Here is a 25,141-nt window from a genome sequence, read left to right as displayed (position 1 = left end):
TCTTGGAGGAGGTAACAGGCTGACTGTTCGGTGGAAGTGAAGTGGAAGAGGGGAAAACATTCCAGCCAGGCTGCACAGCAAAGGCAAGGTGGCCTGCCTGAACAAGTGAGAGCAGTTTGAAAACCGTGATAATCTGGCCCATCTAAAGCTGTCAGTGCCCGTGGGGAGCCTCGGGCAGTAAGACTGGGAGGCAGCTGCAGAGGTGGGTTATCAAAGCTACTGAAGAAGCAGCTGATTCTGAGAGTGAAGCTATGGCTAAGAGATGCAAGCCCGGGAGATGAGACCATGGAGCACTGTGCCCAACTTTGTTCTCTAGCCCAGTCTTCTACTAACACCTGTCCAAGGCCTGGAAGGAACAGATGGCAACAGCAGGTTGGTGAGACCTCAAAAGCTCAGGACAAAAACAGTGCTGGAAGCCATTGAGGAGATAAAATGCATCAGCCATACATTGCTGGGTGATCATCAATAACATGGACACATCGCTGGGTAAAAAAAGTGGTGCAGTCTTTGAAAAGCATCCAGGCCTCACTGTAGGCTCTATTGCCATCAACAGCAACAGAACACATCACTGGAAGGAGGCAAAACTGGAACGGGGGATAAGCAGGGGCCACAGCAGCCAGGATAGTCCCCAGATTCAGGCACATAACCACAGAAGTCTCCTAGGACTGAGTTAAGAGGACCTTATAAAGTCCCTGATGCTCCCTCATGTGATGAGGCTATATGTGTCCTACTCAAATTGCCGTCTTATGAACACTTCCAGGATCCACAAACCCTGGGTCGGCCCTTCATGCAGTTGCTTGGTGCCATGCATTAGGAACCTTGCCTAGAGGCTGGACCAAGACATGTCATTGGAATGAATGAAATAGCAATTGCTTGACAGCTCTTGTGAACCCAATTTTAAACCTCTGCCTGCGCTGGCCTGAGAAGCAGTGATTACTCCCTTCAAACTACACTGGTGGTGGAGTGGACCCAGGCTGTTCAATTAGAACTGCAGCAACTGACTGGGGATCTATTAATTCCGTTCTGGAGAAGTCTGGGGAGAACCTGGGAATGGCTGTCATTACCATGTGTATATATAGTAAGCAGAGGAGAAGCAGCCAGGTGAAGCTCGTGAAAAATGCTCATCCTGGTCATGTGGTGACCCAGGACGGAATCTCTGTTATCATACATAAAACAGAACCCAAGGAACCAACTGAGACCTAATCACCTAAGAGTGGTTGAAGCTGGCTGTTACTATTAACGGTGGTGGGGTTCAAACTCATTGCCTGGCCATGTTAGGCAAGCTCAGATCAGTTTCCGATCTGGAAAAAAGGATCAATTCGACAAACTCGGTTGCACACATGGTCAACAAGGGTGCAGGATAGTAATGGTCGTCTTTGGAAGAAGGCAAGGCCTAAGGAAAGGATGTTGTCTGTGAAAGAAAGGATATTGGTGGGAATGCAGCCTTAGTTTTTAAGAGCTAGAGAGAAGGAAGCATCAGACCTTCGTACAGGTAGCCACAGATTTACCCCAGCTGAAGGTCTGAGCTTGTGACTCAGTCATTCTTCAAAGTAGTGGAGGGAAAAGGCATGCCCCCCAGCCACTCCGGAGCCTGGAGCTAGTAAACCTGGAAACCTGAGGGCACTTAGAAGGGATTCACAAAGCCAGAGAATGGTAGTGTTGAAGGCACTGTAAGGAACTAGGTTTAGAAGCCTGGCATTCATATAGTCGTCCCACTTATGGCACTCACAGACGTCCACATGGGGCACAGGAAACACATGCTTTGACTGTGAGAGTATCCTGAAATCCCTCTCTGTGGACATCAGACAACTGCATACCAGATCTGGTGGTTTCAGGTGGCTCCAGGAAACCATGGGTTCCCACCTCCCTGGCAGCTGCCTATCCTGAGGACCTTGGCATGCTAAGCTTTAGGAGACTCTTAATGGACAGCAAGTCATCCGTAATGCCACGTCCTAGCCTATGCATTACTCCACGTCTATGTGGCTGACGGATACACCGAGAGGTACAGGCGAACAGTTTCCAAGAGAAGGATCTTGAAGGCAGGGGATGCTTGGAGCTCATGGCCACTCTTTTATCTAACTCCAGTTCTCTTGCTACCCTGCCCTTGGAGATATCGTTACTCCCCCAAGTGAGACAGATAAATGTTTTCTCAAGAACAGAGGTGTGCCAGTCTCTTGGAAGCAACAGGTCGAAGTGTTAGGTTTACATATTTTTATAGCTTGGATGTAGACTTTATCTAAAAGAACACACTCGCAACAAACACTCTAAAATGTGAGTATAGCAGAAGTAAATATTTCGTTGTAAAGCATTTATTATTTTGTTTGCCTGTGGTTACTCTTTGTCTGTGGATGGTCTCTTGATGCTTTGGTGGGTATACAGGCTGGGTGCACGTGAGAAGACCTCAGAATGCCCTTGCCTCAGTTTACCACATATACAAAACCAGCAGACTTGAACATTTAAGAGATCATGATCATATACCTCATTTTAAAGAACCAAAAACATGTGTGTGAATTAAAAGAGCAGACTGTCACATAAGCAAGCTTCAGTTACATACAAAGATGTAGTTAAGTAAATATACTCATCCCTCACAAAATGTAATGGCTCAACACACAGAAAAGAATTTTAACTCTTTGAAAATTGTAACTCATCTTATAGTTACTTTTGTTCTTCCCATTTAAAAAAAATCAATATGCTCAAGATTTTACTTTAGAAGTCACACCTTGTGATAGGAGGGGTTAGGGAATGGAGGTAGCCAAGAGGTGTGTGTTAATAACATCCAGGCCCCATCCTTCCTTCTTCTTTCACTTACATACTTCTGGCCTTTCCAAGGCTGAGCTCTCTGGCTTGAGCCACCTCTGGGCCTCCCACACTCCTTCTGCAGTTGATAATTCCACAGAGAAAGTCATTTCTCCTGAGAACAGAGTTGCCACTTCTAAACTCAGGGTGCTCCCCAGCTGCTGCAGTGTGTGTGTGTGTGTGTGTGTGTGTGTGTGTGTGTGTGTGTGTGGTGTGTGTATGTGGTGTGTGTGTGTGTGTATGGTGTGTGTGTGTGTGGTGTGTGTATGGGTGTGTGCGTGTGTGTGTGTGTGTGTGTGTGTGTGTGTGTGTGTGTGTGTGTGTGTGTGTGTTGGGAGCGGGTGTCTGCCATCTCTAGGGAAGCTGTTTTGGCATCATTCTTGGCTGAAGTTTTTGCATTGTATTTCCATGTCACTGGGTGCAACGTCTATCTGCCAGATACTCTGCCTGCTCTCCGCTAAAGGCCTTCCTCCCTGACTGGGCAGCTGAGCACACTGCACAGTGGCCAAATTTCTCATTCAAGATGTAGAATTCTAACTCCTGCTCTTTACACCCTTGTCTGGCCCCAGCTTCCAGCCAAGCGGGTCCCTGGCTCATTTTCAGGCCCCTGGGTGCTCTTCCCCCATTCTCACTTGGTCCCAAGAAATTATTCTTGGCACCAAACTGAACTTTAATGACCCACTGCCCCAGGCCCACCCAATTCAGCTCTCTCCTTGGCCAATTTGTCACCTTGTAGGCTGCGAGAAGTGATAAACTAGATAAAAATGCCAGTGGGTAAGAGAGCTCAGCCGCAATCTTCGTGACTGGGAGATTGTGAAATTTTTCAGTGACAGAAATACCACATATGCCTGGGTTTAAACTTACACGAAGTGCCTTAACAATCCTATTATTAGAAATAACACCAAGTGGTATATATAGGTTAAAAAGAGAGGGATGCTATATTTTTTTTTTAGGTATAATGTACCAGAGGGCAAATAGAATTGTCCTAAGGAAAAATGCTAAATTCAGAATGCATGAATTAATTTTTTAAAACTGCACTCTTGTATCATGAATAATGCTCCTTAGGCATCTGGAAAAAAATATACACCTTGTGGGTAAAATATAACTCTTACTGGGGGTGGGGTCCAGAAAATAATTGATTCTTCAGAGGTTAACTGGTCGTTATTATGGTTTAAATGCTCACAAAATGGCGAAATCTTTACTTTGAAGTGGAAATTGAGTATGCTTTGACTCTTGTTTCCAGACCATTACGCTGCCCTTTCCGCCGTGGAGCTGGGATACAGCAGCGGGTTGCTGTATGTGTTGTATTTTGGGGTACGGAAATTATTTGAGGTTTTTATTCTGTTATTTCTGTTTCTCAGAAGAATCAGGGAGAACGACCGTGATACATATGTAAAACACGGTCAAATGCACTTGACAACCAAGCACTCTATTTTGAAATTTAAATAAAGCAAAGATTTTCTTCTGGCCTAGGGGGAAAGCTTCGTTAAAATCAATTAGTTAGTACAAACCTCCAGAGAATACGGACTTTTTAATTTTTTTTTTTTTAAATGAGAAAGTTTAAAGAATAAGGTGCACACAATTACCTTTCCTGGGTCCCTAGGGAATGTCATTGTCACACCTAGACAGGTGGCCAAGTGCAAACAAATGTCCCCCGAGGAGGGCCCGGTAACTCCCTGGGTGCTCATCGGAGGGAACCATGTGTAATTAATAGATGTAGATCTATTAAGAATGTAATGCACGTAACCCAGGAGGCTCCAAGCGGACTGCAGGCACCTCACACTGCGAAGGGCAGGCCCGGGGACGTAAAGTTGGAGGCGGGCGCTGCCAGGTGAGGCCTGGGTCGCGGAGGTTGGGGCCGCACAGCTGCAGGCGCGCGCCTGGTCCCTCCTCCCAGGCGCGGAGTCCTCCCCGCCCCCTCCCCGAGCTCCCGCCGCCTCCCGCTGCCTCCCGGAGGCTCGGCGCTGCGCTCCACCTCGCGCCCCCTCTCCTCCGTCCCGGGCTCGCGCTGCCCTCCCCGCGCCTGCCCCCTCCCCGGCCCCTCCCTCCGCCTCCGCGCGCGGGCGCTCGCAGAGCCGACTCCGGGGGGCTCTCCGATGTAGCACCATGACAGGCATCGCCGCCGCCTCCTTCTTCTCCAACACCTGCCGCTTCGGGGGCTGCGGACTCCACTTCCCCACGCTGGCCGACCTCATCGAGCACATCGAGGACAACCACATCGGTGAGGCCCGGGTGGGCGGGGGTGGGGTCGGGGGGATCGGGTGGCGGGCGAGCCTCGGGGTGGCGCGGGCCGGGCGCCCGAAAAGGTGCGGGCGTGGAGGGCCGCGGGGCGCGGGGATGGCCGGCCGCAGGGCGAGGGCGAGGGCGGGCACGGGCCGCGGGGGTGGGGTGGGGGGGGGCGGGTGCCGCACGCCGCTTCCGCCCGGCCCGAGCTGTCAGGCTGGCGGGAGCCGGGGAGGCGCCGCCGCGGCAGCCATTCCGCTTCCTCCCCCGCCTGCGTCCTGTCAGCGCCGGTTGCTAGGTGTGGCGCGGCGGGAGGGGGCCGCGGCGGCGGCGGGCGCGGGGCGCTGCGTGCTCCGAGCGGCGGCGCGGGCGCGGGGCCCGGCCTGGCGCTGCGGCTGCGGTTCGGACGCCTGCGGGCCGCGCCCCTCCCCGGCCGGAGCGCCCCGAGGCCCCGGCGGCGGAGCGGAGCCCGCGGGCGGCGAGCGGGCGTGGCGCGGCGCGGCGTTGCGGCTAGGCCGGAGGTGCGCCCGGACCCGCGGGGCCTGCGCGGCGCGGGCGCGGGCGCGGGGGAGGGGCGCCCTGCGGGGCCCGCTGGGTCTCCCGGGATCCTGGGACCCTCTTAAGTCCTGCGCCTCGCGGAAGTCCTTGCACCACGTTTGCACACTCATCCCTGCCTCTGCCGGGGTGGGGTGGGGTGGGGGGGGAGATGGGTGGGGTGCTTCTGGCTCAGGAGACCCAGCCACCTGCAAAAGGTGTGGCCGTGTGGGTTTGGAAGGTGAAGAGGGCCGCGGGTGGCCTGGGTGAGGCTACCTGTGAATTGCCTCGGGAAGACCAAATGGATGCAATGGATTCGGCCATGTGGATGCAGCTCACGTTTCTGCGAAGTTGAGAGAGTAAATCACGACTGCTGTGCATTTATGCAAGAATAAAATGACACAGAGCTTTTTACCCCTTTGCTTCGTAGAAGGCTTTCTCCTTGCACACAGTGGGCGCTTAATAAGCCTTAAGTGCCTGTTCAGAGGGATTTGATGGGCTGTCCAGAATGGGAACTAATCATGAAAATGGTTTGCAAAATGACATTGAAAACAGAATTCTGATGAGTAATTGTCAGGCTTTGAAATTTTCAAAGTTTCAACATACCTCCTTAATGGCTTTTCCCATCTCTTCTGATGAAAGTGAGATAAAAGAGCGAGTGAGGCTCTCAAGTTTTGGTGGTCTTAAAAGTGGTTTGATAAGAGTCGAAAACCTGCTGATTCATATCATGACTGAGTAGTCATAATTAAAAGTGCTCCAAGTACAAAATAAATTTCTCATCATGGCTTAAACTCTAGCGATGCAGACTTTCAAGAGAAATTTTCCTAGTTCACTCTTCTCCTCCTACTCCTTAAACTAAATGGAGATGATAAATGTAAATAATAGAAATGCAAACGTATGCATTATGTAAATATGTGTGGATGGTAGCCCCTGACCTGCAGAAAACTCATCCCATGTCCCATCCATTTCATCAGTTGTAGCAGGATGAACAAAATTTCATGTAAGTTGGGTAATAATTTTACCTGGTTGCCTACCTACTTAGCTGATTAAAAGACAATATAAATATTTAATTTAGGGTTAACATGAATTAAACACAATTATTCCTTTTGAATTAACTTGCAGTCAGATGATTTAGACAAGCAGTTGGTAAATCATAAGTTTCTTTCTTGAGTTGGCAGAAGTTGGCCCAGGATTGTAGAGATATCTTTTAGGAGGGTCAAGGGTTTATGAATTGTCTGAAACTAAACTATTAAGTGATGATATCTTACTCCCAAAGGGCTAATATTTTTCTTTTAGTGGTGAAAGTATTGAAAACTTAAGTTTAGATTGTTTGGCAGAGATAAGAATTATTATACTTGGGAAACAGTTTGATCCAGCAAACTTTTTGAAAAATAGATGTTAAAATGGGCAAATACTTGAATCCAAAGTTTGAAGAGCTTCTCTGGAACTGCGGAGATGAGACTAGGCCCCTCACCTTTAAAGGGCAGCTGGCCGTACAGACATAGGAATTGATCTCATGAAGAGTAATAACATCCGGGTTAGTTGGCACTGTATAAATATACTTTGGATGGAGAGCTAAGAGTAAAAATATGAAAGTACTTATGAAAGCTCTACATTTTTATGATTTACTGTGATTTACTCTATACACTTTTGGAGATAATGAGATTTTTAAGTAAATGGTTGCTTTACTGGTTCAATGTCTTAATCAGCTAGTGGCCACATTAAAGATTCATGAAAATACCCAAGATGTGTGTGCTATTTTACTTTCATTCACGGGTCTTACTTAGTCTTGTATATAACCTTGAGAGGGTTAGAGATATGACTCTTTTTGGACAGTTACCATTTAATCACCAGTCAAAAGCCCTGACAGAATTTTCAAAGCCTGTGTTTTTCACTATGGCTGTTCTTTATCATTCAAATCACTACATTAACTTGTGAATGGCAGTCTTTCCTATAAATGTATACTTCGATGCATTTTTATGTGCATGGTGATTCTGATTATTGAGCCAATAGCGTCACCTCCAGAACACACCCGTTTTACCTTGCAGCTCCATCCGCAGCTGGTTTTTGCCTCTTCCCATTTCTAGTAAGGGACAAGCGCCTGTGGCTTCAAAGACAAAGAAATGTGCTTTCAGTAGCCTTTGTCTTAAGCAGTTTTTCTCCTCCTTGAAGATGCTATACCTCTTCTGATTTGCTTTCTGCTTTTATGCCCTTTCATCTTGCTGCCAGTTCAGTACTGGAGTGAGTTCCCATCTCAGTGAAAAGCTCAAGTATTCTAAGTCAAAGCCTTCTCACACCCACTCGCTTACATTGCCTTAAAACACCCCACAGCCTGGTAACTGTGAAGTGGTACTCTCACAGCTCTGCTGTCAATTCACACAGAGCCCTGGTGTCGTTTCCTGGAGACCAGAGAAGCTTCTGGTGGTGAGTGGGTACTCAAGTTTGTAGAAACACTCTTGGCGTGACCATCATAAATAGGTGAGGTTAAGCTGGTAACAAGGAAGCTTAGAAACACAGAGAAAACTAAATTTAGCAATGAAGGTCATGCCCCAGACTTGTGAATGAACACTTGTATCACTGCTGTGAAATCTTTTGGCTTTGGGACTCAGAAAGCAACTGTAATACTAAGAACCTTATTTAGGTGATTTCATCTTTGGGTACATTTGTGAAACTACAGCTGCTTTTTGAATTTATTTATGTGATAGTATAGCACTTGCTTGTTTTGTTTTGTTGCCAGGTTCTAAGTACTTGTTACTTTTTGGTGAAGGAAAATAAAAGCACCACCAGACTTTGGGGCATCTTCAATACTAGTGAAGGGAGATGAACACTAACTTAAGTAAATGATAGAGTGTATTGAAAGGTAATTAATGATACTGAAGGAAAGCCAGAGTAAGGGACAGTGGATTTGGAGTAATGAGTGTTGGAGTTTGAAAGAAATCGGTGAGGATAGGCCCTAGAAGCTAATACAGGGTCACAATCTTGAAAGAGATGACATCAGTGGGAGCCAGGATGTCCAGACAGGGGAGAGCAAACATGGCCCAGGTCCCAAGACAGGACCATGCCTTTGGAGGAGAGACTCAGGTATCTGACCCAATTTAGCTCTTGTAATAATAGTGACCAGCAGGCCTTTTAAGACTTGCCGTGCATGGTAAGAGCCTTTCCTTAGCTGTCATTTATGCATTTTTCCATTGGGGCTGGAGTCTTATTCACAGGGAGTAGCTTTCCCTAGCCAGGACTGGTATTTCTAGACCTAGAATATCTCTGGGCTTGATGGTTTTCCTCTAAAACCAAGGTCATAAATCCACAGGTACTTCATTTCATAGAGTGGGTATATAGGCTACCTAATTAATAAATTGAAGTTTCTGAAAAGAAACCTAAAGGTAGTTCCTATCATAATGTAGATGGTTTCCCAGAGATGACCTCGGAAATGTTATGCTTTGACTGTGAAGGGTCTCCCACAGGCTCGTGGGTTTGAATATCTGGTCCCCGAATGGTAGTACAGTTATAGAAGGCTGTGTAACCTTTAAGATGAAGAACCTGACTGGAGGAAGTGGGGGGAAGAGGGTCCTTGAGCCCCACCCCACTTCCTGCCTGTGGTCTGCTTCTTGCTTGTTGATCCAGTGTGACCAGCTACCTCGCACTTCTTGCCACCATGCCAGACTGTACCCTCATACCTTGAGCCAAAATAAATGCTCTTGTAAGTTCTTCCTGTCAGGTATTTTATGACAGCAGTGAGAAAAGTCATTTTGACGAGAAGTGGGGCGGTTGCTGTAATAAATTAGACCACAGAAGCCTTTGGAACTGGTTTGTGGGAAGAATGTGGAAGAGTTTGGAGCTTCAGGCTAGAGAAGCCCTAGTATTCTGTAAGCAGAGCTTACTGGGCCATTCTGTTTGGGAGAACAGAATGCTGAGAGAAATGTGGTCAGTAGAGACCTAGCTCAATAAGTTTTATCAGGAACAGGACTAGAGGCCGTCGGTGTTACCTTCTGGTGAAGAGTCTTTCTTTATTCTGTCCGTGTCCTGGGAACTTAGTGAGGCTGAATTCAAAAGCGATGGACTAGTTTGTTTGCTGGGGGATGTTTCAAGGCAGACTAGCTCTGAGGCAGTGGTATGGTTACTGCTCACTACCCTTAATCTAGGGTTTCAGTTTACAAGAGCAACAGACAGAGCAGAGGGAGATTTTTTTAAATATCCAGTTTGCTGAGCAAAGAGCATGAGCAGGTTTAAGGTCGCAGACAAGGCAGGGTCTGAAAAAGCATGTGTGCTTGTTAAGGAGATGAACACCATTAAAGAGAAACTTCCCATTCTGCACTGGCACAGCAGGAAGGTACCCTGAGGACAAGCCCCTCCCAGTAAAGGCTCCATCTAGTGAAAATGCAAGTTTATTTGAAAGAAGAGCACCCGAGCTGAAAATGCTACTAAAGGGCTTCCCTGCCTGAAAGCAACTGTCTAGGAAAAAGCTTTGCAGATTCAGCAACCAGGGGACACAGAGCCACTCTAGCTTTGGCTCAGAGGGGCCAGGCTACATCTCAGGGTGACAGCAGAACTTGGCAGTGTCCTCCACGTGACTGATTTTACAGGCTTGAAAGATGTAAGAGTAAGGGGTTTGGGGAAGAGGGCTATTATATAGGTTTTTGCTAAGACTCTAGAGAGCTGCTAAGGCCAGGCACTGTGTGGTAGAATTGACTTCCCTGTAATGAGGCCTGAGAGGCCATTTCATGAAGCTGTGAAAATGAACTCTAAGTTCCAATGGAGACTCCAGAATGCTAGAAATTCCAGGACCATGGGCTATCTACTGAGGAAAGACTCAGATGGCAAAGCTGGCCAGGGCTACTAAGGCCTGTGGAGTCCAGATGATTCCATCATGAGTACCAAATGCCAAATATGGAGCTGAAGGATTTGGTGTTTTCCCTATTAGCTTTTGGTTTTGCTTTGGTCTGCTCTTTCCTTACTGTGCTCTGATTCCTCCCTTTTGGAATGGAAGTGTTGTGTGTTGGAAGTGTGTAACTTGTTTTTTGATATCATGGATTCAGAGTTAAGATAATTGCCTCTAGTCTCGGGAGAGACTTTGGTATTGAAAAAGTGTTGGGTCCTTTTTGGGGGGTTATTTTTATTAATGTGTGTGTGTGTGTGTGCGTGTGTGTGTGTGTGTGTGTGTGTGTGTGTGTGTGTGTGTGTGTATCTTTGTGAGTGAATACCACATTTGCAGGTTCCCAGGTGAGAAGAAAGTGTCACAGGTGATAGAGGCCACCTGATATGAGTGCTGGTAACCAGACATAGGTCTTCTGGAAAAGCAGTACATGTTCGTAACTGCTGACCCATCTCTGCAGCCATTTCTCCCTCTTCAAAGAGTGCTCTGGTTTGTCTATCCATTTCCCAATGCATTTGTCCTTTCTGTATTGCTGGGAATTGAACTAGGGCCTCCTGTGTCCTAGTCAAGAACTTCACCACTGACCTCTACCCCTCACTCATGGTTGAGACTCTTAGAGGCTATGGAGACTTCTGACGTTGGAATACCTGCATTTGGCATTATGAGATGACCACGACTCTGTGGGAAATGGGGTAGACTGAGTGTTGTGGTTTGAATGTGAAGTCCTTCCGATAAGCTCCTGTTAGTCCCCACAAGTTGTAGAACCTCTAGGAAGTGGAACTTTGCTGTAGAAAGTGAGTCATCAAGGGTGGCCTTGGGGTTTTATAGTCCAGTGCCCTTTCTGATCTGCTTCCTGCTTGCTGGTGCTGACAGATGTGACCCAGCCACTTTAGAGGCCTGCCACCAGGCCTCCTGCACCGTGATGTAGTGTCTCCTCCTGTGAACAGTTAAGCCCTGTCCCCCTTAGTTGCTTTTTGTCAGGTGTTTGTCACAGCACCAAAAGTGAACTCATCAGTAAGTACCTGCAGCATCCAAGAGGCATGATAGTGGAGTGGCAGCTTGCACAACACGGGTAGGCCTTGAGCCCTGCTTCACAGTGAAGACCAAAGCCAGAACTTCCTATGCTTTCATTGCTGGTAAGTATGAGGTGGAATTTTAATTCTGGAGAGAGATACAAAGCGGCGTCTGAACAATTTGGCTGTCCTCTTCCTATGTCCTTTCCATGTACAACTAACTGGTCTGTTTCCCCTAGAATGTAACTGACCGGGAAGCACCATAGTGAATCCTGCCTGCTTGAAAGTGATCACACACACCTCTGCAGCTTGTCACCTTCTGACTGTGGACAGCTTGTCACCCTCTGACTTATGTACCACTGTGTCTGCTTTGTAAAACGAAGATAATAAAAGCGTCTGCCTCATAAGGTGTTAATGGGGACTAAATGAGGTTATATTGGTAAAAGACTCATCTACAGTATTAAATTATCTACATCATTCAATTTCTTGCCATTTGTGTATTTCCTAAATAATATGTTTGTAATACTCACAGGAAAGTTGCCAGAGGTTAGCAGTAGAGGTGTGTCCACCTACCTGCAGTGCTATTGTGACCACTGTTTAACTGGGTGCAACTCTTCAGGGCATCCTGGAGCGATTGGGACTGGGAGGTCATCCCTGTGCTGTCTGCTGGTGGTGCAGCTTCTGGCCACATTTACTTCCATGTGGCCAGAAGTACTTCAGATGCTGGCAAGGGCCTTAGCCACTATGGACTAGGAAAGTGGTCTCAAGGCCAGCAGCTTGCAGCATGGCCTTTCCCTTGGCCAAGTGTGTCTGAAAAGACCAGGACTGGAAAGAGGCGCTGTGCCTGGCCTGTGGGCACACTCTCCTCAGGAGCTTCCCTGTAGGGAGAAGGGAAGACTGAATGGAGATCTTAATAAACTAAAGGCTTGCTGCTGCCTTCCCACTTTCTCTGCACCCTGTGGCTTGGCAGCAAGCTCTCTGCCTTCCCAGGAAGGCTCAGGGTCCAGAGCTGGCAGGTTTGAAGTGTGTACCTTCTCACAGGCACACAACTGAACCTGGTGTAAGAGCCCCCAGCTCTAAGTCTTCCTGCATCGCCCAACACTGTCTTCAGTATTTTCTCCACCTGTTTATTTCTCATCTCGAGTCAAATCAGCCTGTTTGAAACATCCCTATTGAACATGCTGTGTAGTAAATTTCACCAATATCTACTTGCTTCCCTTTAGTGTACACAATTTCTGACTTGTAACTGAAATATAGATTCCAATGCTCTGTCTACAGCTGATTGGTGGACAAAAGCCTCCACAAAAAAATGGTTTTCTTCAGAGTCCTGTATTCTGTAGACATCTCCTGTGTAGACAGTTCTAGAAATGCAAACCGACAGCAGTTTTCAGGATCTGATTCTTACCACTGATGACAGGGAGGAGGCTTCAAGGCTGACGCTGGCTGGTGACACCCGGAAGGGGCTCTCCAGGGATCGTCTGGAAGCCAGAGGTTGACTGTTTTAGAGCAGTGTCAGAGGCAGGAGCCATGCTCCTCAAGTGCTGAAAAGAATCCTCCTTTTTAGGCTTTGTTCTATACCTTCTCTCTCTACATTCTCTCTCCCCGCAGATTTTGATGGTGCAACTCTGACTATGACTGACTATTGAAGAAATACTTTCTGGGTTGCATACATTCATTTTATTTCATGGTAGTCTAACAGGCAGTGGGTTTGTTCACACTGACTTGGGTGAAGTGCTGATCCACAAATGTTGTATACCTTTGGAATCTGGAAATCAGAACTATAAATGTCAGAAATTTATGTATGGTTTTCAAAATGCCTTTCATTTTACACTCTAAGTCAGAGTTCGAAGAAAATTACATTTTCTTGGGGCCAGTAAGATGATATCAGTGGGTAAAAGCTCTTTGCTGCACAAACTCAAGGATCTGAGTTCAGTCCCCAGAACCCAGATGATGAAAGAGGAGAACTCCTGAACGTTGTCCTCTGAGCTCCACATCTGTGCTAAGGCTCGTTTGGGCTCCACATCTGTGCTAAGGCTTGTTTGGGCCTGCACTCAAGCATACTTCCCCCCTACACACACACACACACACACACACACACACACACACACACACACTCTACAGACATACATACCGCCACACCACAGACATGCATGCACACATACACACTGCCACACCATACACACACATACACATTACATAGACATGCACACTGCCACACCACACACACACACACACACACACACACACACACACACACACACACACACATATTAATTTTCTCCTTACAGAAAGTACTGGAATCTTGGAATACTGCAGTAGTTTTTAAAAAGGCCATCTGCAAACAAGGACCAGATAATGGATATTCACATTAAGGATGAAGTCTTTTGGCAGAAGACAAATTTACTGACTTGGGTCACTAAATGTACATCTTCTGCCCAGCATTGAAGAACACTGACAGTCTTCTGATGGGTACTGTCCCTTGTCTGGCTCACCCACTGACCCCCAAGGAAAAGAACTGCTCAGTGTCTGCCAGGATGCAACCGTGACTTTTTTCCAAGGTGGACCATATATATAGGGATCAGTGAGGAATACCGCTTATACAATATATGTAACTACTATATATACAATGTGTGTAAATGGCATGTATATTGTAGTCTGTCTGTCTGTGGGAATTATATTCCAAGACCTAGTAGGTGTCCGAAACCATGGATAATATCAAATGTGTGTGTACAGAAGAGAGAGATTATATACTCATATTTCCATAAAATAGTGTCTAGATGTATACTGTTATATACACATGAATATATGTGGGTTTTATATATATATATATATATACACACACACACACATGCACACTATTTTTCTTTGTATCGCCATCGGTCAGAACATACTCTGTTCATATTTTCTACCTTACCTGACTTACTGCTTTTCCATCTTAGCTGGGCACTTACTATTATACACATTTCTTTCTCCTTTCACAGTTTCTTTGCAAACCGAGCATATATTTTTTTCTTATTCAGTTGAGAACTTTGACCTTTCATTTAAAGATATCACTTTTCTTGGCATATCTGAATTGTTAACATCTCTGTGCTTTGACTCTGGGCTGTTACAGTTAAGTAAAATAACTGATACTTGGACAGTTAGGCTAATTACTAAGACTGATGGGTGGGTAGTACATACTAAGTGGGCACCTGGACAAAGGGATGGTTCAGGCTCCAGGTAAGACAGAGCAGGACCACAAAAGATTTCATCATGCTATTTAGAATCAATTTTAAATTTGTGAATAGTTTTTTTAATATAATTTTCTATTTGACATTTTAAAACTGCTGTTGACTGTAGGTAACTGAAGCCATGGGAAGCAAAACTCCAGATATGCAAAAACTGGTTATTACCTCTCTAATATAATACATCTAAGTAATATATGTATGTATGTGAATCCATATGTCTGTATGTACGTATGTTTGTATGTGTGTGTAGATACACGCTCATTCTCATTCTTTCTCCTTCCTTTTCTTTCCCTAACATCAGTGGTTGATGCCCATGGTTGTGAGAATTATCCCACATGTTTTTAATACTTCTTACATGCTAGTAATTAAGACAGTGCCTCTTATCCCTGATGCAGTGAAATGTATCCGAAGAGACCAGGTATAGAGGGATGAGATAAATTAGAGGGGCCCCAGGGACAGGTTTATTGTGATGCCAATGCTCAGCCCAAGGCCTTTCCTTGAACAACTCATTGTTTGTGTGTGCCAGTTTTTGAATATGTTCTTGGGCCCATGCAGCACTACTTGAGGCGCTGGGGAAGCCCAGCAGTATGTGTAGCCATGTACTCACAGGATTGGAATTTGTGCAGTTGGGAAAAGATTTTGACAGCCCTCTCAATATTTGTCTACATTCAACTTGTCACATTTCTTCGTAGGTTCAGTAACATTGAAGTTGAGAGTGGTTTTGAGAGACAACTAAGGAGAAGACGAACTGGGGACACCTTTAGTTGGCTTTGGTGGGACATGTTGATGCGCTTCATGGTCATCTTGTATCTAGTTTCCCAGGCCATCCTCTGGTGAGAATTGCTTTCCAGGAACTGTGGCCATTGTCCAGCTCACCTAGGGTTATTTCACAAAAGCTTGGGTCAGAGGTAGCATTGAAGCATAAATGTGAACTGCAGTATCTGTCATGGGGAGTGGTTTAAAGTATGGATGGAGCCAGAAGTTGGTCAGTGGATATGGAAAATTCTAAGTGGAGGATTCACTCCCAACCTCAGTCCTCCTCTGTTAGGAACATGCTCAGTGATACAAATAAGAAAGTGCAAGTGCACTTCTAAAGGTTCTCCTCGTTTAAGTTTCCTGGTTTCCTTGGCATGAATATACATAACAATGAAAAATGGTGACAACAAAGTGTCATTAATAAAAGAATCTGTGACGTTAGTCCATGCATTACAAAACCTGAAATGTCCTAAGATTTGATGCTCATATGTGGAAGAGAGGCATTTGCAAATTTGACAGTTGTAAGACTTGATATGACATTACCAACAAAGATATATGAAGCTGAAGGTAATTCTTTTGAAATATTAATAATTACAAATTGAATTTGATCACCTGTGCTTGAGGGAAGGCTGGTTTATCTTTCTACCTACAGAAAGTGATTTTAATGCAAATTATTGTCATGAAAATTCATGAACGTGCACAGCTCCAAGCAGAGATTAGCAATATGTCCAGCTGTTAATATACACACAGGCCCTTTTTTGGGATTTTGACTTTCTAATGTTTTGGTATGACCAATTTATAAATTTTTTTTCTTCTCATTTCTTAATCTGAATAATCAATTTCCTAAGGGCTTTACACATGTAGTATTATTATTTTTCCCACTAAGGAGGTATAAAGTAGTAGGCTGTACAAAACTTGCATTAATTCTCCAGGCTCTCATAGGGACTCATCACCTTGTTCTGGAAACTATGCCATTTCATTACTTTCCCAACCCACATGTGAAGCAGTCCTTCTGCCCATCATGTAAGTACTGCTTTCCAAATTGGAGCATAATATGTTATCATGGTAGTTAAGTACTATATCTAGTGAGATATAAACTAAGATGTTTTTGTTTGGTAAGAGTATAGTAAAAATACTTTTCTTCAGTACAGAAAATCTCTTCATCTTATGAAGATCAGTATTATAATCAGTCCTTCCCTGTTTCTTGTAGTGTCTGCTCCTGTCTGTGTCCCTTACTATGCACACTCTCTCCACTCCAAAATGCAGCTCCTGTCTAGAGCACAGAGTCTTGTCATCATCCTGTTCTCTTCTTCCAGAAGTACTTTCAGAAACAGCATGAGAAAACCCAGCAGTACTCTGCTATGAGAAGAGTGATTTGCAAAGTGCCTTTGGACTGTGGGTAACATCCTTAAAACTAGGCTTGGATGTATGCATGTTATAGGTTTGAATGTTTATGGCACATATACACAAACATCAAATTGGTACAGGACAGTTCACATTTAGGGAATAGGAAAAATAGCTTTACAAAAACAGGTGAGGGAAGTAAAAGGGAAATTCATTCCATTTTTACCTTTTGGAATAACAATTTGTGCTTTTTCCAGGTTGAGGATAGAGTTTACTGGAATTATTTCTTGCCTTGCCTACAATGTTTGGTACTCCAGCACATGCAGAGGCCTACACAATCTAAGCAGAAGTGTATTTTTTTTCCTCCCTCGTTTTTCTCGAGAGGCTGTTTGGCATAAAGAAGGCTGGGGACTCAGTAGAAGAAACAAGCTGAAGCAGAAAACTGGATTGTGAATCCTGATCGAACCATCTCTGAAATCCTCACACTCAGCAGTTCTGACATCCTATATAACTAGTATTCATAAAGTGCCTTCTGGTAGTCTTCAAGTATACACTGTGCAGTCATGGTCCCATTTGATGAAAAGGGAACCAGGACACAGGCCAAGTGACTAGTCCCACGGACATGCCAGTGAAGTGTTTGGGGAAGGAAGGGACAGCATCACGGTGTATCCACAACCTATTTTTTACAGCCTCAGTTAGGAAACTCTTTAAAATATTTGCCCTTTTTCCCACCCAGAATCATGTTATGTCACCTAAGATGGTACAAATGTTCCCCCTGCCTCAGCCTCCTGAGTAGCTGAGACAGCAGGTGTAAGGCCCAGCACTTGGGTTTGTTTGCGTTTTAGAGACCAGTGTGCCCCCTCCTGTACTAGCTGGGCATCTTGGTGTTTGCATCTTAATAGAAGGCTCTTCCACACCAAGCTGCCCTTGACAAAGACTGACCGTCCACTGGGAATGCCTCGCACAGCTGGGGAAATAGTTTGACTTCCCTATCTGGTAGAAAGGGTGTTCAAGGCTTCAGAGAGAAGCTCTTCAAGAAGCCACATGGAAGCATGCCACCATGGAAATAAGAACAGTGGAAGCAATAGTGTGGTGTGTTGATCCTAAGATGATTATAGCTATTGATTATTGAAAGCTGCTAATGAGTTTTCTTCACTGATACTTATTTACTTTTGAAGATCCAAATCTAAGACAAAGTTGTGTGTGTGGATATCATTAGGTAAATACCTAATGGGGGTAAATACCCAGTGTTATGTAAGTTCTCTTTTCTTTTGGGTCTTCAAAGGTAAAATCATTCCATTATGTTCATGTTCTTTATTTTAAAATTTTGAGTCAGTGGTATATAATGGCATCTAGATGTAAACATGATAAGAAAACTCTGGGTTCTCTGGCCATATGCTTGAGCTCTCTCTGCTTGGCGCTTCCTGCTGATATCCACAGAGAGCATACTTAGTGTCATGTCATTCTGTCATTAGGCAGCCAACAGCTGGCACAGGAGCACATCTGGACATAAGACCAATGCACCTTACTGCTTTATAACTCATTGAGTGGATGCATCCTGTATGCTCTTTCAGCCCCTGATCCTGCACATGTGGCAAATGACATGGAAGTAATGCAGAGGCAGGGAAATCTGTAGATATGTATTTGTACATTTTGGGTAAACTGAGAGACATGGCTATAAACAATTCCAATGTTGCAAGGCAGAATGGTGATGAGCCTGGCTCTATAAGCCACATGGTCCCAAGGGGAAACATATACTCTACAGAGTGCCACCGTGGCTCACTAAGATGGATTGAGTTTTATCTGCATGGTATTTTTCATGTGTGATAGCTTTTGGGGTGTAATTGCCCTCAGCTTAGGAACATCTGTATTGGCGGTAGCATTTCTTTCCTTAGAGACACTGTCCTGCACACTTTCCTTGATCAGATCCTTTGAGCAGTCTATTGTTTAAAGAGCTAGGTCTCTTAACTAGATCCAGCTAGACTGACTTACAGGTGATCTAGTCCAGTTACTGATTCTGTGGATGAAGAAGCAGTGAAGTGTTTGGAAGTGAGAATGAGTGAGAAGGGAAGAGAACAGCTGTGAGCTCGAAGATTCTGCAGCCAGGTTACCTCCCTGAGAAATCTTGTCTCTATTCCTTTGTCAAGTTATAGAAGCACTCAGTGTCCCCTTCTGTGCCTCTCTAAAATGGGACAAGAGTCCATGCAAACCTTGGGGTGTCCTGTGACAACACATCGATTGGGTGTTAGCGGGTGAGTGTTTTGTTGATCAGTCCCTCTGCAGGGACTGGGTTGGCACTGGGCTGTGGATGATTTTGGATGCTACCCTTAGAGTCCCAACTAGCATGTAACCTTTGTAAAGCATTGTAATTCCCTGAGACCCCAGCCTTGGTCTGATGAGGATGGAAATAGAACTCCCTTCTTACTGTGAAGATTCTATAAGAGTATGCATATGAAGAGCCTCCCAACTGGGAACAGTCTATAAGTGTTCATAGATAAGGTGGTTCTCTCTCTGATCCCTCTTCCATGCTGATACTCCCAGCACCACAAATTCTTCAGACTCTTTAATCCTCTTCATGTTTCTGCAGTACAGTGGAAGGAATAGTTACCAAAATAACCTTATGTGCTTATGTCTCGGGAGAAGAATTATACTTTTGGTGGGCTTTGATTTCCATGGAAGTTTTGAGTTATGTTTGTACAAGTCATACTGAGTGGTTCTAGGAATCCATGGACTATTAAAACATTCCCTACACAAATTGTTGCGGTTTCAAAGTATACCAACCATAACTTAGTGTTGTTTATGTAGATTTAAGCTTTTGAGATATTAGGTCATGTGATTAGACATAAGAGCATGCATTTCAAGGGTCTGGAGAACTATATTAAACTATACATAAACAGAAAACAGGTTTTCTCATCCTCCAACCACTAAGTGCTGGAAAAACAGGAGACACGTTGTGTATTGTTTGTTGTGAAAGGATTTATAGTGCTCTTATGAAGAATCCAAGAACAAACTGTTAAGTTAACAAAATGCCATGCCCTCCCCTTTAAGTGCTATGTACCTCTTTAATAATAGTCTTGGAAATGTTACTTTCTCAGATGCTGGAAGCTCCTTAGGAAATCCCGGGACAGGCTGTGTTTGAGAAACTTTGTAGTGGCTGAGCAGTTCACTGGTTATAGAGACTGCTTTAAATGCTGCACTTGACAGTCATTTCCCACTGAAAATATTTTCAGTCCTATAAGATACATGCTAGCAGTTTTTCTCATTGTAGAGTGTACTGGGCTCTCCTAGTCAAGTGATCTCCAACCTTCCCCCCACCCACCCAAGCCCCTTTGCTGAAACCTTTTCCCTCACTAGTGGTATCTGTATTTTGAAATATCCTAACAAATATGTTGATTTAATAAGTTTTAAGTGGTTTTTTCTACTTTCCATGCTGCAGCATCTAGACTCCCAATTCTTTCTTAGTAAATATTTGCTGAGGGTCAGCTGTGCAGCCAGTATGCAGGATCTGAGGATAGAGCAGTGAACTACACAGCTAAAGTCCTGGGGCTCACGGAGAAGCTGGGAAAGCATGCTATAGTAAATAATTTCAACAGTTGGAAGGTGAGGAAAAATAAAAGAGTGAGGAGACAGAGGCTGAGAGGCCTGTCTGAAGTGAGGGATTCGAGTGTGGTCTGCTTGGGTGAAGGCATCTCTGATGGACCTCTGTGGAGTAGAGGTGAAGGAGACATTTGACTCTGGAAGTAGGGCCAGACAGAGCTGGGCAGAGGGAGTGAGGGTGGGGTGGAGTGTAAAGGAAAGAGGATAGTCTGGGCCTGCATATGTGGACCTGTCAGTCGACACGTGATGTCACCACATGGAGTGAAAATAAGTCCAGCCTCAACTGAGGATGTGGGACATAATGTGGCTTCATTACGGTTAGTTTCTGCTGGGCTTTTGTGTAAACACCAGGCAGCTCAAAGACTATTACCACATTGAAAGCCATAGAGGGATCTGAGAAGAATCACATTGCCACTTCAGTTCTCTGTAGATGTAGCTTGCTTACTTTTTCCTTAAATATCCTATTTTTAAAAGTCTATAAATAAAAATGTTGACTAATTCATTTGACTGATCTAGTACATTTGGTATTTTATTTTAAAGCAGGAGTGAAAAAGATCATATATAACTTATATTTAAAATAATGCTTGTTTCCAGACTCTAAGGACCTATAGATTCGTTCAGCATTTTCTCCAGTAGTTTTGTGAAATCCTGCATAGATTTTATTGGTTCATGACAAATGTGAGGGGTGAGAAACAAAACAAAATGGGCTTGACTGACACCTGGTCAGTTACCACAGGGCTGTGGTAGACCCCAAGCCTGTAGATACTGGTTCCTCATAGCTAGGCTTGTTCCCAACTGAAAGGCGGTATTTAATGTAACTCTGTCACAAAAAGTGATTACCGTTTCTCTTTCCAAATTTGCATCTTCAGAGGAGATGTAGCATAGATGTTTTACTGTCAAGATGGGCTGTCTCTTCACCGAGAGCATAGGACTCTGTTTTGACTTGTCAGTGTCTTTGTGCATGTAATTGAGAAGCAGCTGTTAGGGTGACAGGATACATCCACGTAAGTGAAATTCAGGATGAAAGTTAAAACATTGGATACCTGAATTTATACCTGTAATTTAGTGTTTCAGTCAATAGAAAATGCCTGGTGACACATCCGTTAGCTGCCATTGCGATAATGCAGCATCACAAACTATCAAGGCTCAGTGCCTGTGTTAGCTGCTTCTGTCCTTGTGGCAAATTTGTGAAATAAATCAACTTAAAAAGAGGAAAAGTTTCTATTTTGGCTTAGAGTTTCTGAGACTTGGCCTATTACACTGAGACTGTGGTGGAGTGGTACTTCATGGTGGGAGTATAGAGTAGGGGACCTGCTTTACCTCGGGGCACCTAGAAGCAAAACCAAGGAGAGCCTAGTGTCCTGATATCTCCTTCAGAGGCATGCCCCAGTGACCCAGCGTCCTTCTCTTGTGCCTGTCTTCTCAAAGGTTTCCCCACCCCTGAACAGCACGGGAAGCAAAGACCAGTTCCTAGGTCTTTGGGGGAAATTCCATGCCCAAAGGGAGCTGTGGTTTTCCACACTCAGCACAGATGTGTGTCTGCAAGGATTGAGCAAGATGCTCAGCTTTAGGCTGATCGTCTAGAGTGGTGGTCCTCAACCTTCCTAATGCTGTGACCCTTTAAGAGAGTTCCTCATATGCCCCCCAACCATAACATTATTTCCATTGCTACTTCATAGCTGTAATTTTGCTACTGTTATGAATTAGAATGTAAATGTTTTTTGAAGATAGAGGGTTGTCAAAGGGGTCACAACCCACAGGTTGAGAACCACTGACCTATAGACTGGCTTCAGTCTGCCCAAGAGTGCATTCTGGAACCTGGTTAAAGTGGCAACTGCTCCTGAGAGTTCACATTGTTCACTGGGGATGGCAGAAGACAAGTGCCAAGGCAGACTATGGAAGTTTAAGGACTTGCTTCTTGTCAAGCCTGTAACATGCTTTTGACCAAATCAAGCCATATAACCAATCCCAGAGTTGGTAGGTCAAAGGAGTATATTTCTGCCTAAGGGAAGAAGAGATGTGAATGAATAATCACCAAATCTGATACTGGTATCCTTGATCAGAAATAGAAGAGACAAAAAGCTTGATATTAGTGCAGAGACAAGTTTTCTCCTAAAATGGAGGTAGTTGTCCCTTAGTGTCCCACAGATCTTCAGAGTCATTCTCTGTAAATGCCTGGGAGACATGAATGAACATTTCAGACATAGGAGTTGAAACTTGTGGAGGAGAAAGCATTTGCATGGTTTTCAGTCAGTCATTAAAAAACAAGGGAACAGCTAGGTGGTGGCACACACCTTTAATCCCAGCACTTGGGAGGCCAAGGCAGGTGGAACTCTGTGATTTCAAGGCTAGCCTGGTCTACAGAGCTAGTTCTAGGACAGCAAGGGCTACACAAGGAAACCCTGTCTTGAAAAACAAATAAATAAATAGATAAACAAACAAACAATACAAGGGAGTCTACTTCTCTGTTGGGGATAGCCCTTTTTCTATCCTAGGCTCTTAAGGAGCCAAAGGTTTTCACTTGGGTTGTCCTGTGTTCTATGTTTTATTCCTAATTCCTGAGCTGCTTGGACAGTGGAGGTGTGAACAGTCCTTATGGTACCCAGCCCTACCATGAGAACTCAGTGAAGATCAGGCCCTGCCTGGACAGTGGAGGTGTGAACACTCCTTATGGTACCCAGCCCTACCATGAGAACTCAGTGAAGATCAGGCCTTGCTGGATGGTGGAGGTGTGAACAGTCCTTATGGTACCCAGCCCTACCATGAGAACTCAGTGAAGATCAGGCCTTGCTGGATGGTGGAGGTGTGAACACTCCTTATGGGACCCAGCCCTACCATGAGAACTTAGTTAGTGACGATCAGGCCTTGCTGGATGGTGGAGGTGTGAACACTCCTTATGGTACCCAGCCCTACCATGAGAACTTAGTTAGTGACGATCAGGCCTTGCTGGATGGTGGAGGTGTGAACAGTCCTTATGGGACCCAGCCCTACCATGAGAACTTAGTTAGTGACGATCAGGCCTTGCTGGATGGTGGAGGTGTGAACAGTCCTTATGGGACCCAGCCCTACCATGAGAACTTAGTTAGTGACGATCAGGCCCTGCTTGGCTAGATGTCCTGTTTCCTTGCTTTTCCCAGTTGAGCAATACCAGGGACGGGGTTGCCCAGCAAGTTAGGAGCCTTCTTTCTCCATTTTCTCTGTACATTTCACCTTCATATGTTGAGAGAACTATCATTGGTGTCAAGTGCCTTGAGTCTGGAAGGTTACATGATCTTGGACAATGAGCAAGTGCATCATTTCCACGTGTGCAGAAGGAGGAATATGATAACTACCACACAGAGATGTTGTGAGGGTCACATGTGTTAACTTGACAAAGCCAGGCAGTGTCTAGCTTATGTTAAACTCAGTGACTTTTAGCTGGTAAGGTCTTCATTGTTATTGGTTAGAGCAAACAACAGGTACCATTCAATTTTTGTTATTCCAGTACGTTTTGTTTCTCCTGACTAGAAGTTAAGCCTCCTGAAGACATGGCCATGGTTCTGCATCTCACCATTGTGTCCCCACTCTACAGTAGCACTAAGTTTTTAATGTATGAATTTAACCAGATATCCACTGAACTGTCTTCATTTTTACAACATCTACCAAGATGGCTTCAGCTCCAAGGACCAGATTAGATGACTTCTGAAAATAGTGAGATATTCTCTTTATTCATTTTCATATTTTGCTTGAAATAAAGACTTTTGAAGCTACAAATTTAAAAGCTTTGAGTTAATTTTTATGCTTCCCTTCTAATTGGACCACTTTATACATCTCTGACTTTCTGTCACATTGGAAGAGTTGAAAGACATGTAGAAAAAAGGTTGAGCATGGTAGCTCATGCCTGCAACCCTAGCAATTGGGAGGTAGAGGCAGGAAAGTCAGGAGGTCAAGGCCAGCCTTAGGTACATAGCAAGTTCAAGACCAGCCTGGGATAGAGATGATCGTGTCAAGAAAGGAAAAAAAGAAAGAAGAGGGGATAGGGAGGAGTGAAAAGAGGAGAAGGAAAGAAATGTGGAAGCTGATTTTCAGTAAGACAGGCATATTTAAATATATTTTCCTTCATTGCTTTGGGCTCCTATTGTTGACTTACTTCTGGGTTGTGGCTGTGATCTTACTGTTGAGTATGTTTAGAGGCATTGTAAATGTTCAGTAAGTCATAGTTTGCAGAAAGGGGTCACTTTGGCATAACAAGCTCAATTTTTTTTTAATTTATTTATTATGTATAGAGTGTTCTGCCTGCATATATACCTGCAGGCCAGAAGAGGGCACTAGATCTCATTATAGATGGTTGTGAGCCACCATGTGGTTCCTGGGAATTGAACTCAGGACCTCTGGAAGAGTAGGCAGTGCTCTTAACCTCTGAGCCATCTCTCCAGCACCACAAGCTCATCTTTTCAGCCACTATAGCTAATAGGCCCAACCTTGTATGGATTAAGGATTCAGGAAGCTAAATTTTCTTAGGGGTATAGGGCAAGCTCTTGGGTTCCTTTTAGTCATCCAGACCTTCAGATTCTATCCTCCTTTTTGCTCTGCTTTCCCGGACTGACTTCTCCACTCTATGATAAAAATGGATTTCCTGTGGTCTTTTCTTGAACCTTCATGTTCACCTTAGGAGTGAAGCAAGGATGTAGAGGAGTGTGTACATACATATATAATGTGTATGGTCCAGGTCTGAACTATTCTATTAGTGGGGGCTTAATCACAGGGCTTCATAAGGTGTAAAGGCTCTGGTCCACAAAGTC

At 44.8% G+C, this 25,141-nt stretch overlaps 1 protein-coding gene across 2 annotated transcripts in view; it reads left to right on the top strand.

Moving 5' to 3' along the window:
• The first annotated feature begins 4,730 nt into the window (after positions 1-4,730).
• Positions 4,731-25,141, top strand: part of Jazf1 (JAZF zinc finger 1) — a 322,765-nt gene continuing 302,354 nt past the window's right edge. The window contains exon 1 of one of the 2 annotated variants that reach the window (XM_052721270.1): positions 4,731-5,017. In XM_052721270.1, coding sequence (XP_052577230.1) covers positions 4,903-5,017 — 115 coding nt within the window. In that variant the 5' untranslated portion in view covers positions 4,731-4,902. The remainder of the gene's footprint in view (positions 5,018-25,141) is intronic. The other variant, XM_052721271.1, reaches the window with a different exon arrangement.

The sequence above is a fragment of the Peromyscus californicus genome, unplaced genomic scaffold, assembly GCF_007827085.1.
Source record: "Peromyscus californicus insignis strain IS unplaced genomic scaffold, ASM782708v3 Scaffold_6__1_contigs__length_162567912, whole genome shotgun sequence".
NCBI lineage: Eukaryota > Metazoa > Chordata > Mammalia > Rodentia > Cricetidae > Peromyscus > Peromyscus californicus.
Note: the sequence above shows the minus strand (reverse complement) of the source record. Positions and strands in the feature narration are given on the sequence as shown.